Source organism: Caloenas nicobarica, chromosome Z (assembly GCF_036013445.1).
Source record: "Caloenas nicobarica isolate bCalNic1 chromosome Z, bCalNic1.hap1, whole genome shotgun sequence".
Lineage (NCBI taxonomy): Eukaryota > Metazoa > Chordata > Aves > Columbiformes > Columbidae > Caloenas > Caloenas nicobarica.
In genome coordinates this window covers 103,206,548-103,223,439 of record NC_088284.1, presented here as the reverse complement: position 1 = coordinate 103,223,439, position 16,892 = coordinate 103,206,548, and the positions used below count along the sequence as shown (strand labels likewise).

At 39.8% G+C, this 16,892-nt stretch overlaps 1 protein-coding gene across 4 annotated transcripts in view; it reads right to left on the bottom strand.

The window, feature by feature from the left end:
• Positions 1 to 16,892, bottom strand: part of OSBPL9 (oxysterol binding protein like 9) — a 62,001-nt gene that overhangs the window by 25,049 nt on the left and 20,060 nt on the right. For 3 of the 4 annotated variants that reach the window (XM_065657057.1, XM_065657058.1, XM_065657059.1), the window contains 2 exons: positions 11,528 to 11,604; positions 720 to 815 (listed from right to left, as the gene is read on the bottom strand). In XM_065657057.1, coding sequence (XP_065513129.1) covers positions 720 to 815; positions 11,528 to 11,604 — 173 coding nt within the window. Of the gene's footprint in view, positions 1 to 719; positions 816 to 8,698; positions 8,755 to 11,527; positions 11,605 to 16,892 lie in introns of those variants that run through there. The other variant, XM_065657060.1, reaches the window with a different exon arrangement.

Sequence of the window (16,892 nt, the reverse complement as noted above, 5' to 3'; positions counted from 1 at the left end):
GACCTCATCATTTCTCACCTTCCCATCTACTCTTAAAATACACGTACAAAGTGTAAAAGAACTGTATTTGTACAAAATTTCTACAGAATGTTTTCACTCAAGGACAAAGAGCAGATTATCTATCACTACTGCAACAAAGTCTGAAACTATCTGCAACTGTAGTTACATATTACTTGACAAAACTTTCTCAAGATAATTTCTAAAATACTATGAGCGAGACAATGATTTAATTATGTTTTAAAATTAAACTTATCTGTGCCATTTACATTAAGGTACACATGCAAAAGAATGTTTCAGTCATTGTAAACCATGTTATAGAATCTGTTCAAGTTATTCTAATTTTTTAACTCAATCCCAAGTTCTATTCTAAGAGAAAGCCATTTTCAGCTTATTTCAACCCTTAGCGTATAACTTTTAATTTTTATACTTCTAGTAAAAATCTCTTTATTTCAGTAGTTAGAACTTACATATCATCCTAAGCCAGTGAGAAAGAGAAAATAAAATTGTATCATCAGCAGATTTCATATGTAAAAAAGGTATGTTTTCTCTCCTTCGCAGTTAGCCAGATGAGCTCTCTGTGCAACCCACATTTACCAGAACATGTGCCAAGCATAAAACATGACTCTGTCCTTCTGTTGAGCTTCCTTTCAGCCAGATCTTGAAGTCCACGCTGACAAGCTGACTCTCAATACAGTAAATACACCAGTTAGTTACTGTACCTTCAACTGGTCTATCAAGATCTGTAAGTAAGCATCAGCCTCGGTGAGTTTCTTGTCAAAATCATGAACGCTGGGAACAAATCCTGAATCCACACCCTAGATATAGACAAATAAATAACATTCAAATATCTAATTAGAGTTTCAGAGGAGGGAAAAAAGTAACAAAAATATGGTTTTGCCTGTCAACTGACTGATAAAACGTTGCCTTGGCTCTCACCCTGCCATGTGCAAGCACAGGCACACAGCTGAATGCATTTGTCTTCTATTTGCAGCTAAATCAGTAACAGTAAATTGCTACACATTTTCAGTGGGGGTATAATCATCACACACAAGAGTATCTCATTACTTATAATTGAACAAATCCCCTTAAATTACACTAATTAAAGTATCTTTAGAAAATATAAAGGAGAATTCAAGTTTTTTCTGAAGACTGTCTTGTGATTCCATGTTCTTACATCTCAGTTAAGAAGACAAAACTATACCCCGCTGGATGACTGTTCACACTTCAGACAATGTTGCTCAATGCACAGCTTCTTAGCTGAGAACTGAGCTAACAAGTGCTAAATCTCTCCTTAAATACGGACCCACCTTTGAGCTGAAAAATTCAAAGTTCTTATTCAGAGTTGCCCTAGCTCCTTTACAGCTTTAGTGATTTGCATCCTTGTCACTATACTTCATTTCTTACATTTTGTTGCACATATGCCAACAAGGACAAAGTATCAGTGCCATGAGAATGGCTACTCTTCTATTTTCTTGCTTGTAAATTTGCTTCCCTTAATAACGTAAGACTCAAAGCACGCTTCTGCATATAACATAATCCCTGCCTTTAAACTGATAAACCACGTATTAAAGACCTGAACAAATTCCCACTGGGTCACCACATCTTTAATTACAGGAAAGAAAAAATAAAGTATTCTTGAAAATTGATTACTTATGACTTCATGCACGTATGTTATGTAAACACGATTCAGGTTTATTTATATAACAACTTCAATGCAAATAGAACTGCAAAACAAATACTGAAGCACTCCCAGCCCTCAAAAATTTGTAGAATGCAAGTTAAATATGCAGGAGGTAAAAAACCATAAAGCACAAAGAAGCAAACATCAGTTATAAGAGAAACATAATCCTGCGAACATCACAGCAGCGACAAGACTTTCCTACGAGCCTAAATACTTCCAGCTGCATTCACACTGATCTAAAATATGACGTCTTCACTTCAAACTCTTACGAAACCATCAGCTGTGCTGTTCTGACTGCTGAAAATCTCAAGAGCCTGAATGTGTAAAGATCAGCCAGTGGGAAAAGCCATTTTGTATGGGGGAAGATGAGCAATCCCTATTTATAAAATGTCATATTTAGCACAACGTTTTCTTTGACATTGTTTGCTTTGTCACCACAGATAGTTCCTTTTAATTTTTGTATGGCAATGGGCCATCGTATTAAGAGCTTTATTGATGGCTCTTCAGAGGCATGAACACTTGTGTGCAGTAGAGCAATGACTTGCTCTTACTTTACTCATGTCTGTCAAGCTGTGTGCACAGTATCACGCACACCCTAAAACTAAAAGCCATCTGCTGACTGGAGAAAATATTCTTCTTTATTCATTTGCCAAATCTTAAACTACGCTGCATAACAACACCCAGATCTTGACAACAATTCTACATGAGTAAATCTATCCATACAGACTAGTTTGTAAACCTTTAGCCTACATTAGACAGTCCACACTGGACAAATTTAGAAATAGTGTTTAGAAACAAGGAGGAGGGAGGTGAAGAGAAGAAACCAAAGATTTTGACTAGGCCAAGAAATTAAGAAAAGACAAAAAGCATCCAGTGTAAAAAAAGTTATCAAAAAGAAACTAACAGGCAAAAGGGAGAGTCCTCTCAACCAAGAAACTTTCGACATTCCCTCAAACTAGTAACGTTTAAATTACACTGAAACTAGATCTGAAGATTTATGAAATTAGTATTCCAGTTCCTTGTTGAAAACAGAACTGTCTGTACAGAGAGCAGCCAACACTATCACTTGAGCAAATGGTCTGGCATGTCCAGTTAAAAAACTCTGGAGGTCAGGTTTCATACGTCAAAACCACATGAACTATGCAGAAAAATTCTGCTGAGGATACTGTATACAGAAATATATTTTATGGTGGAAGTTATCTGTAGGCTGCATCAAAATACTGATTTTTATTTCAGTCATCAGTCTCTGACTACTAATATGTAACAATCTCGTATTTTTAGTGGTGGCTTAAAGATAAAAAGCCATTCTTAAATTTCAGCCTCTTAGCACTAAGGGAAAAGCTGATTAAAACATTTAGTGTTACAACTGAGCAGACATCGACATCAAACAGAGAGTGAAAACTGGGACCTAAGTTCTATTAGAAAGTTAAAACTTCAATCAATGTAAAGAGAAAGCCATAAACCCAAATATAGCGTCAAACTGACAGAGCACAGAAATAATTTTGAAAAGAAACACAGGTACCTAAAGCTGTAGCACTTCACTAGTTTGTTCTTGGTTTGTATAAAGACAGTTTAGATGAAATTTGATAAGCTACTGAGCAAATTTACTTAGTCTGTGTTATATGAGATTACGTTCATAATCTTAATTTCTCACACAGTTTTAAAATTGAAAACCAGAAGATAACTGGAAAGTTAAAAACATCGAGATTAACAACAGCACAGAGAAAAAGCACTGTATAAATAGAAAACAATCAATATTTCAAACCCAGGAGTAATTTAGAAAGAACAGATACACAAAACGCAGATTTACATTAAAAAAATCCTTATTTCTTCATTATGTGGTCACCCAAAGACACAATAGAGGGAAAAAAGGGACCCTTGCTCTTTCTTCTCTCCCCTGCCATGTAGGAAATGAGGCTTCAAAAGAAAGGGCTGAGCAGAATCAATGGAATGACATTTAACAGCTTGTTAAACATGTAAATTAGGAAACTGTATATCTGAACTACCAATGACATTTTTACCATGAACTTGTATTATATGCTGCTCACCTATTCACGGGCTGACAAAAGAGGTTGCCTGCAGATACTGTTGAACGTCCACCCACCAAGGGCAGAGTTCAAAACTCAACTGGATTTGAGCCCAGACAACCTGGTCTAACATAGAAGTTGGTCTCACAATGAGAAGGTGCTCAGACCAGGTAACTTCCAGAGGTCTCCTCCAGCTGAAGTTATGCTGCGATTCTAAAACAAGTCTCTTCAAACTACCAAAAATAACAAGAACCCAGACTATTTTAGATCTTCAGAAATACATTGATTCTTTCCTTCTGTCCGTACCAGTCCGAAGTAATATAACGTGGTGATCCATTGAATAACCAGATCTATCGGTAAGTGCGCTTTATTTCCCTCAAATAACAACTACTCTGTGTTCGTGCAGGTTTTAAGGAATCATCAGTTATATCGTCAGATGAAATAGCTGCAGAAGCAAATAATTTCTAGAACTTCTAGTCTGCCTACCACCTCTCAAAACAATACATTTAGTATCTGACTCCTCCTCACAAAGAAACCCGCATTTGATAACAGCTCTAGAGGAAAGAGAGAAAGGTAACATGGCATTCTTCCCCTCACCCCTTCCTCCCTCTAAAGCTTCTGGGATGTCCCCTTCAGGATGTCCTGCAAAATTATTCCCTTTGTACACAACCCTATTTTTGGAGGGGTTAAACAGGAGGGTGACAAAATACATATTATGAGCCTTATTTCCATTACAGAACTGCTAGCACTAAGGGAGTTTATATGTTTTTTACTTGTCCTCCAAATTAGAAGTCACGCATATCACTAATGCGTTTGTATTCAAAACTTGTCCATGCTGAGAAGTAATTCCAGCCTAATTTAAACTAGTTCTTTCAAACTAGGATGAGATGAAGAGATTGCATCATCCTTGGAAGAAGCATACCAGAAAAAATTCAAATGTATTTCTCAAATAAAAGCATTACAATAATGACCTCTGTAGAGAAGGAACAGTAATGAAAGCAAGGAAACAAAGAACAAGGTAGAGGTGACAGGAAAGACTTGACAAGAGCTGTTCATGTAGAATCACTTTACTGGGGGATGAAAAGAGAAAGGTGTACAGAGCGGACTTCGTTATCTTTTTGAAGATTGTTATGCTATATTCTCCATCTAATTAGGATTCCAAGTCCAACAAAAAAAATCTTGTGGAAGTTGGTTTAAAGAAGTGAATAAGAGTGTTTTCGCTCCGTCTACAATACCTCACCAGAACATATGCCCTCCCTACAGCATGCTTGATTCTGTCCTGTAGGACATTGCCTGTAAGAACCACCAACAGAAAACTAGAGTAAAACAGCAAATAGACTAGTAAGCTACTAAACAATGGCACCTTCTTGTCTTTTTATTTGTGGCAAAGACAACCATATTTTTTCCTTTGCTAGATTTTTAAGCAATATTTAAAGCTCAAAATGTAAATGTCTCAAAATAAGTTTAAAAACAAATGTATGACCTTCTGAAAGGCACATGAGCCTTCTAAACAGTCAGAATACTGCACTTCAGTGGTGGAGGGGAAGTATTTCTGCTTTGTGAAACACAAAATGCTTAGCAAAGACTGTAGCAATAGATATTATCACGTCTTCTAGGAAAATAGAGTTCAAAACCCCAAAAGATTTACATACAGATGTAAAATTCTGTCTTTAAAGCATGGAAAACAAGCATCTGAAACCTCACAAATACTAAGTATATCCTAGACTCCCACCCGTTTACCTACATAATATATTACGGATGTAGATAAGATACATGCGCTAAGGTGCTTATTCCCTATCACAGTTACTTTGTTAGCAAAACCTGGAAAAGGGCAGCATGTCTATTAACTCTATGCCCTTCCACCAGCACTTGAAACACATCTAGATTGGGTATATACTTAGTCTAAAAGAACATCATCAGAAGCAGTGTTGGAAAGCCAGTCAGTAACAATATAATATACTTACAAGAAACTTATAAGGAAGTTTTACTCTTTCACTCTTGTTGGCAGCTTTAGAAAGGTCATAAAAAATCCTGGTTAATGTGATACTTCGTGAACTGCTACTAGCAACAGTTTCACAAACACTTTACACAGGCACAAGGGAACCACAAACCAACCAGTTCTGCTGTTGTTTATTCTCACCCTTACTCTGCTCTTTGAGTCAGCATAAACATTCACCTTGCCAAATAATCAACTCAATGTGGAAACTAATCCAGGTTAAAACTCAACTTGGACAGGGAGGGCAGCAGGAAAAGTAGTTTCAATCTGGGCCAGTTCTGAATCCAGTTCCAAATTCAGCTATTCTTGCAGCACTGCTGCTTCCCTTTCGCTGGGAGAAAGAAGCAAGATGTGACTCCTGCCAGCAGCGGTACCAGCTCTCCAGTGCTGGTGAAACCACCGTGTAACTCAATATTTAAGCCATTGTATCACTCTTCACAGCAACCATCCCAGATCCACTTCTTAGAATATAGTTTTCTTACCCTAATATTTGCTACTTAGGAAGTAAACATCTTGTTTAAATTATGGAGATATCAAGCTACAGAGCTTTTTTTTTTTTTAATTTCACTTTCATGGTGGTACGAAACAGCCCACCTTTGTACTGACAGTCATTTCAGTTCCTGTGTCTCTACGCTGAGTTCACTTAGAAGCTGAAATATTTTGGAGCATTACCTGAAGGGTTTTCATAATTCTGAGCAAGAAATCCTTTGTAGCCTACAAGTATTTAAAGACTCTCTAATTTGCATTATCACTGTCATATCTACTCAGAAAGCATAAAAGACATCTTATTGGTAGAATACACAAGTTTTGGCTTTGTATTTTTATTTATTTTTTAGATCAAGTTGGTAGTTAGCTGTCTTTTACGCAATTCCCAACAGCCCCTTTAGTTGCCACTTCAAGACACCAAGATGTTCTAGCAGCACTAGAATGGCAGAAGGGAAAAGTCCATTATTCCAAAACACGGGATTTAAGGCAAGAATGTGGGTGAAAGCTTCCTCTAACAGGGAGAAGGAGGGGGACCAAAGCTTATCCCTTCAGTTCAGGGTGAGCGTGACTCCTATAGGCAAGACCCTAACACTACCAGAACACAGGCACATGTCCAGGCATTTAGAATTTGAAAATTTATTCCTTTTTTTTTACTTAATTCTTTTAAGGTCTGAGAACAGTATACTTACAGGATTTTTTTAGGTAGATTCATATTTTAACTGTGGTCTTGCACTTTTCAGATAAAAAACTAAAGTTACTGTGTTACTGTTGTCCTAAAAGACGTGAACTATCTTCAAGTGGTGTGAGAATTCCAGAGCCAGAAAGTACATGTAGCATCAGGGTGCCACTTGAAAGACAGATGAGTAAAGGAGGACACTTATGCCGAAGAAGACTAGAAGCATTTCCTCTCTGAATGGGATTGCTGGTGGACATAAGATGTTGCTGAGGAACAAAAGAAAAATTTGAGATAACTTATCACCCTCCTGTCTCTGCCCAGCCAAGTAGAAGGCTCTGCCCAGCCAAGGAGAAACCTAAGCCACAATTAACCTTCACTTCATGCACACCCTTCCCCTTATCTCTTGTGGGTATGAGGCAACTGATGTGCTGCCACTGACCTGGGAATGCCACAACATCATCTTGGGAGGGGTAAGCGGATAAACACTGCTGGGTTCAGGATGGTACTTTCAATGCTATCACACCATCTCCTGTTCAAGGACTTTTCAACAGACAAAGCTAATACCAGAAGAACTATGCATGTTTTTAGTAATGCCTTCAACATAAGAACATACAGAAACACAGCAAGCAGAAAAACAGATTTCAGTTTCAACGTTCTGAGAAATTAGATTACAAGTGTATCTGAAATGCTTCCTCCCTATTCTTGTTTCATTTGAATATAACATTACTAATTGTCAGCCCTCTGGACAGCTAGGACCCCTTTACTCATTCTATGTATTTATGACTCAGTCTTCCTCAGTTCCTTGACTGTAGCTCATTCTTGCAAGTTTAGGTTGCAGGGGGGAGAGAGGAAGTGTGTGTAATTATTTTGAACTGTTTCAGAAACGCTTCCATTATAAAGACTGAAGGACAACACAGTAGGACATTAAGGTAAAAATAAAATTAGCAAGACTAATCAGACTACAGAACACTCAGACGCCACTTCACCTCTCCACCTCGCATTAATCCTTTCTGATTTGGTTCACACGACACACAAACTACCTAGGTTTCAGTGCACTTTCTCGCATCTAACAGACGTGTTTGACACCACCAAGAAAACTTAATCAAATCCTGACTTGCCAACTTGAACACTCCAGTAACAGAACAGGCAGACTGAAAGTGGAATGAAAATCTGAAAAAATACTCAGAAAAGATATATCATTTTGGACAAAACAGATGAAAAAAGGTTTTATACGGCATATAACCACATGTTTCTGTTTGTCTCAGAAACTAAGAACCTAAGAAAATAACCTCACAGAAAATAATCTCTGCTACCGCACTCGAGCCCCCACCCATACCCGTTGAGCCAATAATCCTCCCAAAGATCTCATTTGACTTTATTGTGCAAATGAAAAGGAAAGCAAAAGAACATCAAGTGCATGAAGTGGCGTTTTGTTTTTAAATGTTAACTGAAGCCGCAGCGTGTTTGTATACAACGGGCTCTTGTGAGCGGACGCGAACCTCCCTCCAGGCACGCACAACCCGCGGCGCTCCAGCGGGGACCCCAAAGCCATCCCCGGAGGGGACCCAAAGCCATCCCCGGAGGGGACCCAAAGCCATCCCCGGAGGGGACCCAAAGCCACCCCGTCCCCGCGGAGCCCCCGCTCCCCAGGGCTGCCCCGAGCGTCCTCCCGGGCGGGGCAGAACAGCGGCCGGAGCCGCTTGGCCGCCGCGGGGAAGAGGGAGCGCTCGGCTTCCAGTCAGGGAGGCACCGCGGGGCTGCGGACCTGTCCCGGAGGGGACGCTTGGCGGCCCTGCCACCTGCTCCCTCGCCCTTCCCGCCCCCGTACTCACACCGGCCATTGCTCCGCGCGGGGCGGCGAGGCGTGCGGAGCGGCGGGGCGGGCTGGCTGGCCGCCCGCCGGGCCCCGGCAGCGCCGCCTCCGGCGGGGGGAGCGGCGGGGCGGAGAAGGGAAGGAAAGGGAACGGCCCCCCCCGGCTGCGGCCGCGGCCCCGCCGCTCGCATCACGAATAAGGCGGCCGCCAATTGGCGAGCGGGCGGGGCGCGTTTCACCCTCCGGAGAATAGCGGTCACGGCGGGGGGACAGCCCGGGAGCGGGGCGGGCCGTCGCACGGAGGCCGGGGCGGGCAGCCGCAGGGAGGCCGCGTCGGGCGCAGGGCCGCGCGTCCCCTCGCCGACACTAAAGCCCCTGGGCAGCCTGGCGGGTGGCCCTGCGCTCTGAGCCGGCCCGGGGTCAGCCAGCGGCGGAGTGGAGAGCACGCTCGGAACGCCCAGCGGGACCCGGCCGCCATCGGGAGGCACTGGGAGGGTTCTGCTCTGAGAGGCACCCGGCCCTGCCAGCAGCCTCTGACACTTCAGCCCGGGCTACACAGAATCAAAGAATCATTTCGGTTGGAAGAGACCCTTAAGATCATCGAGTCCAACCATAACCCAACTTTAGCACTAAACCATGTCCCTATGAGCCTCGTCTACACGTCTTTTAAACCCCTCTAGGGACGGTGACTCCACCACTGCCTGGGCAGCCTGTCCTAGTGCTTCACAACCCTTTCCACGAAGAAATGTTTCCTCATATCCAGTCTGAACCTCCCCTGGTGCAACTTGAGGCCATTTCTTCTTGTCCTATCAGTTGCTACTTGGCAGAAGAGACCAACACCCTCCATCCTACGACCTCCTTTCAGGTGGTTGTAGAGAGCTTGTTCTCTGCCTGCACATCCCGCTAGGGACGCATGAACGCCCAGTAACTGAGACCTTTCCCCCCAACATGTGAAAGATATTTTGCAAGGAGGTATAGTCTTGTTTCATTCTTAAATCAGTGTCTGCTCAGCAGCTCATGTCAATGAAGATGGTGAGCCTTGACAGTTCCTAAACTGGGGTGTAAGTGAACAATATTCCAGCTAACCTAAAAATAAGGCGCCTCAGAAACAAAAGGGTTACATGACAAGCACACTGAAGAAGATCCTTGAAAATGAATGGTGAACACACAATGGTGGCCCACAAGGTGTTACGCTCCATGGTGAACATATTTAAGAGGGACGAGGATATGTTTCTTAGTAATCAGTTCCAGATTTTTAATTATTCCCCCAAATGTCTCTAGAAAAATTACTAACTTAGGCATCTTTATTTAAATATGCGTTACTCATTTGAAAAAACTCCTGGAATGTGAACAGGGTATGTAATGGGAAACAGTTCCACTAGTAGCTGCAATCATGAAATCTGTGTCTGCCAGTAAAACTATCATCGCAATTTCTAGAGAGTGTAGAAGCGTACATTTTGATAAAATGTAGTATATTCTCATGTTTCCTTTCTGTACTCCGTATCTCGAAGCCAGAAAAAGTCTCCTGGGTGGAGAAAACTGCAGAGATTCCTTTTCTTTAATTTCAGCCCCTAAACTGAACTGCTTACATTAACCTATTCACTTTTCTCCCCAAGCTGAAGTTGGGGAAAGAGGAATCCCTTGGAAGGCACCTCAACCCTTCTAAGTCCACACATTGTCCTCCAGGTCATCTCCATCTCCTCACACCCACCGCAGAGCAGAGTTCTTCAGTCTGTGGTCAGCTGCTGTGTCCAGATGGAGAGATTACTTCTAAAATATCCCTGACATGTTACCAGGGATACAAAGCTGATTGCCAAACTTGAAGTTTTATCTAGGATCTGCTATCCACTAGAAAATTTGTAGTGGTCTTCAATGAGTCAAAAAAGGTTGAAAACCACCATTTAACAGGAAATTAAGGTAAACTGAGCACAAATGTCTAAAGTTGGATGGGATAAATTCAGGCTTATTCTAACTCTTTCGAATGGGGAAATGTCACCTAAATCAGTCTTTGTAAGTCACTTTTCTTCCTATGATATTAGGGATTTTAATGTATCTTTCTTTACACAATGACAATCATTGAGACACCCAATTTTCTTGCTGTACTCCAAAAATATATCAAAGCTTTATTCAACACAAATAATGAACATCTGTTCTAAGATTTCGACACTGTCATCAGGCACCTTTGTGGCACAAAGCAAGTATGAGAAAATCTCTTTCATAAAGAGTTTGAGTTCCTCTCCAGGGCAAAAGTAAAGTATTAGCAAGTCGTATATACATGTCCAGGTCTAGAACATTGCCAGGAACTGATCTTAGATAACTAGTGCTAAGAACCATCCTCAGTCCAACCACCAGTTTTCAGAACCAGAAAACCACCAACATCCAGCTTACACAGTGGATTCAAACATAAGCTATTTACCATTTCTGTCATCCAGAAAGAGGTTCAATGCTGCCATTTCATTTTAATTTCAAAATTAGGTGAGCACACAACAGCCTTCCAGATGTCTCATTCTGCTTGACCCAAAAAGGACTATCAGTTTAACAAAAAAACCCAAACCAACCCAAAAACTAAACGTGCAACAATCAGTCTGGAACCACCAAATAAAAATATGAGTTAATAAAAAGAAGTTATATACTGACTTTTAATGATGATAAGACAAGAAAATAGTAACAGAAAGACTCAAATCTATTCTCAGGTACCTATACTGATGTCATACCATGTCTGACAGTACAGGCCATAGAACAACCAGATGTTATGTAAGTTATCTTTGATATCAGCAGGCATGTCATTGCATTTCATTGCTTTGAAAAAAAGAAAGTAAAACAGGTTAAAAGTGAAAGTGAAACTTGCCTGAAGCTGGAGGGTATGGCGGAGAATGGTGTCCTCTAAAGCATGAATCCACTTCTCTCTCTCATCTGCATCTCGAGCTGAAAAGTAAGCACAAGATATTGTTAAATTATATGCAGTATACTAAAAGCCATAAGCAAACAGATCTGATGTCCTCACTAAATATGGAAATTAAATCATACTGTCTTTGTTAAGTCACCAATGACATAATTCCATAGTTGTCTTAATATCCTGTTTATTTTTCTGTGCTCTATAACATTATTGTGATAATCTACTCTATGGTACACGAGAGATGTTTTAAATAATCATGCATGCAAAAACCTTTTATACTTTGACAGAAATTTTCTTCTACTAATGCCTCTGTACCGTTTATGTCAAATTAAAAAATTAACTATAAATATAGGAATATCATAAATATAAGAGTTCTGCATTATTGCTATTTGTGTTTATCTGTCCCTTGTCTGTCTTCATAACATTAGCAGAGTGTTTGCATAGACATTCCTCAATTCATTAAGTCATCTTGAAATTTGCTTAGTTACAAGAAGCTGTTCAACCTGTAATAAATTATCCAGTAACTCTACCTCAATATGGACATAGTAACTTTGAATAAGTTAGCCTTTCAGGTATGGATTCATAAAACAGCACGAACACCAACTCTAATCAGTCACCAGTGTGAATAATGAAGCACAAAGAATAATCTAAAATATATAATAAACATTTTTTAAACTCAAGGCAACCTTACTCTAAAACTGCATAGAACCTGAATCATATGTTAATGACAATACACACAATAATATTTTCATACTTCTGCACCAGACCACCATACAGTCTTAATTAAGAGTCCAAGTCAGGAAGCAATGACAAAAGAAGATGATTATGCTCCTCCGTTGCAGACGGTGATAGTTAAGACAGCAATATATTAAGTGAGGATTAAAGGAGGCAGTGGATGGGTTCAGGACTGGGGGGACAAGGAAGAGGGGAGGAGCTGGAGAATGAGGATGAAGAACAGATCAAAACAGACTCAGGACTATCAGAGCTTTTTTTTTTTTCTTCTTCACCCAATACTGCTTTTCTTCCCCCCACCTCCCACCTTGAGTATAGACATGCCATCTGTATTCACTAGTTCAAAAGAGTTCCTCGCTGTGCTCTAAGAGTGTTTAAAAATCATAGGAGCAGAGTCAGTGGGTTCCAGGTAAAGAAAGAAGAGAAAAATCCACGAATGTTAAATAGACTGTAAGCAAACTGGCCCATGTACAGATTTAGAACAGTTATTGACAATTGTTTCTAGTTCCTTATTCAAGTGGAAGGTATTTAAAAGAAACAGGAAGCCTGCTAAAAGCAAGGAAAGCGTGAGGTGGTACCTATTATGAATCAGAGAACTAAGATTCCTATCTGACTTATTTGTTATGGAGTTCAGAGGAAATATCTCTAAGTTATTATACTGAAATGTACTCTCTGGCCTCAAAATGCTGTGTTTCTACTGTTCCCTTTCTTACCCTTATGTTTCCATTGCTTTTATTCTTTGGAATTCTGTAGCTCAAACCCATCCGTACTCAAAACCACCATAGGTCTTCCAAATACGGTAACTAAGCCCTTCTTTAGGAAATTATTTATTACTTCTTCACGCCTCCATTCCTACAAAGGGTATTTCATTGGCCAGAGGAAGGGATGAGGGAAGGAGAATCATAACTCCACAGAAGAATCTCTCTTATGCCCCCCTGCCTTTAGGAGGAGGAAGCTGTAGATTTTTTCTAGACTTATGAGAGAAAACCCCATCAATATCCAGATTAACATACTGCATCGTTTACTTCAGTATATATACACCAATTATTTCAAATTAACAAAGCCATCAGGAAAGAATTGACAACTTACGTGTTTTTGAGAAATATGTAAGAATGTATTTTTTAATATAGAAATTTGCCTCAGGTCTAACGGATGAGGTGGCCTCACATAGTGGGGCAAAACTTCCATTACATGCAAGATAGAAGTAAAAGCCTAGTTTGAAATCTAGCTTTTTTTTAATACATATTTTCCCAGATACTACAAGTCAATCCCTATTCATTTTTCTTTTAAAACAGTAAAGCGTGATCAATCGTCGCAGGTATTCTGGTAATACCATTAATCTGTACAAATAAAAACTAGACATAAGGGAAAGTGACTACCCAAAGGGCTCTCATATGCACATAGAAGTCCAGAGGAAGAAGTTAAAGTACTTAAATGTTACTTAGAACAGCAGGTAAATAACTTTCCTGCAAAACTGCAGCAACTATTTCAAAGACCTGTTTTGCCAGCTGTAATACTCTCAAAAATTCATTAGAAAGAACTTCTAACTTAAGAGGGGGTCTTCCTACTAGTTCTCTATATTTTAATTGAAAAGCTGAAGAAGTAGGTGCTGAGGACAAGTTTATAATGCAGTGGGAACTGGACAGGGTGAAGAGACAGAAACCGTATGAACTCTGCCCAGATGACTGAATTAAGCCAAATAGATTCTGCAAAGTGCAAATTATAATTTTTCTTTTCCTATTATGTACCCACATGTACACGCAAACACCCCGTTCTTTTTTTTTTTTTTTTTTTTTCCCCCCCCAACGCATAGCTTACACTTTAACACTATTTCAATTACCGCATTAGTCAATTAGAATCAAGTATATTTTCCCCTGGCAGTAATTTTAATGCTTATTAACTTCTTTAGTTCCGCTTACCAAGAACAGGCCCGTTTGCCTAGTCCTGACAGACATATTAATCAAGCTTATGCTTCTTACACCAGTCACCATTGAGCGGTAAATATATAAAGTTACCTGAGTCAATTATCTATCCGTTCTTCAAATGTATCAATACCTCAAATGTATGTTCAAAGTGGCAGTGGTGAACATATTTCAATTTTGTCGGGTTTCTTGGATTTGTTCTCTGCTTTTCTGTGGTTATTTTGTGGGTGTGGTGGTTTGGTTTTTGTTTGTTTGTTTGTTTTGTTTTGTTTTCTTTTAATCAACCATGTCCCAGTCCCAAATAACATCTTACTGGGAAGCTGGGGTACAAGTCACTGAGGAGCTAGTAAGTAATTCACGGGATACAAAAATCCCGTGTTCAAGATTTTTTTAGTTTATTTAAGCTAAAAAAGGAACAATTGAGCTGCAGAGCAGTGAATTAATCCTTGTCTTGCAACAGACTTCCTGTGACCTTCCATACTGCCAGCAAAAAGAGGTCACTGTATTAGTTAAACACTACTCTCAATCTACAGAAGCCCATTAATAAAGGTTATCACATTAAGACTTGTCTGTGAAGGAGGAACAGAACAGGGGAGGCTTACAGCAAGAGGGGAGACCTAGAAACCAACCAACCGGTACAGTTCAAAAACTAAATTGACCTTCCTGTGCTCACAAATAAACTAAACTTTTGAAACTTCCATTCTTCTAAAGGCCCTTTTATAGCTCTTTCTATCAGGGTTCAGTAGAAAGAAAAAAAAGCTGTATTTTTCCTTGTATACTACAATCAAATGTATGGCACAGCATGATCAACCCTTAGGTAAAGCACATGAATATCATCAGTTCTGCTACTAACACAAAGTCTCGGCCACGATAAATCCCAGAACGCTGCTCACTGCACAAACACAGCGGTGTAACCTTGGAAGCATCAGGACACTGGTTTAACTTTCAGACCATCATCAACAGCAGATCCTCCTGGCTCTCCTCCATACACTCTTTTAAGAAAACGATGGAGAAAGCAGTAGGATGCAGTTTTTAGTAAAGCAACCTGCAAGAAAAAGTTATATTAAATCTAATCAAAATGGCTGCTGTGAGATTAGGTGCAAGTAAAAGCTCCCTAATGGTAAAAGCAATTTAGAACTGAACAGCTGCCAAAAGATCACTGCTGAAAAAAAAAAATCAATGGGAACATTCAAAAAAGAGATTAGCCAACACACCCAGAAACAATTTCTGGGAAAAATCTACACACAATGGTCAGAGATGATTATCCACCCATCTGTAGGGAAGGCTAGGTATCCGAGCCATTTTTCATTTAAAGAGAGCAACTTTGGCCAAAGAAGCAGCTGTAATATCTTTTCAGCTGACAAGTTTGCGATGCACACTGTAAAATATCCACTCTGCACTGGCAAACGCTGGAGCCTTTCTTCAGCAGGTAGGGGACAAGAACGCTCTGCTCATTAGTCCTGTGTTCATGTCTCTAGTACCCTGAAATCAATCCAATCTTTCTCATTATTTGATCAGGCTTCATTTTAATTCCCCCCCCTAATCCCTATGGGAAAGCTACTCCAGAATTTCTTTCTGCCAACATATTTGGGATAAGGCAATTATTATCAAGACTGAGGAATTTCACTAGTTATTTGTGCTTATACAGAAATGGAGGAATAGGATTTGGTCCCTCCTGACACAAAACTTCAACAAAGTGAAGGGCAGAGGGCAAGAGACAGAAACAAGTTACTTTTTCCTAAGCTAATGCCAGAATAACAGCATTACAAAAGACAAATAGGGAACACTGAGACATCTACATGAGAAATACCTGGCATTTAAAAAACATAGAAAGAGCTGAAGTAACACCTTTAAGTGATTCATTTTTTTAATACTAATTAGAAAAAGAAATTAAACAGAGGAGCCCACTACACTGCAGGAAAAATCATTGTAGTTCTTAGTCTGAGGGGTTAAGGCAATAGTTACCTTGTCAGCTGAAATTCAAATTGTACTAGGGCATCAGCTATCCACAAAAACATCAATGCTGTCTACAGCTGAGAGAACACTAACAGTCCCTGTGCTTTCCTCTATTTTAAGTGCCAGAATCATTAACTTGGTTTTTACTGCAATTTAACAGTGAACATTTGCACATGGAACCAGCTAAATCCACATAGAGCTATATATTCACCGCTCTATGCAAAAGGCTGGAATAATTAATGCCTGAAAAATTGCGAATCTACCATGATTATGTCAGTTAGGCTACTGTTACATTTTTCGAGTAGAACTAGTATTTATGAGCTAGATCACAATTTGTTCCTGTATGCTTAACCTTTTACTCTTGTGTGTCTATAGTGCATCCTTCAAAAGGTACCTGTACAATTTATTGTGACATCTCAGACATGTCTGAGCCAGCCACAGGCTACTCAACACAATCACAGTCCTATCTATGACTAGAGCAGAGAAGCACACTTGAAAAGTCTATCATTGCATTGCAGTGAGATTTACTATTATAATAGTATTTTTAAAGATGTGCATTTTTGGTGATCTGTCTGGTTGAGCTTATTCATGAGATATTTTAATATCCATTTTATACTAAAATAATTCTGAATCCTTTCCTAGAGGAGTTTAAAAGAAAGAAAAGCAATTATTTTGCCAAGGAGAAAATTATAGAATGAAAAAAGTAC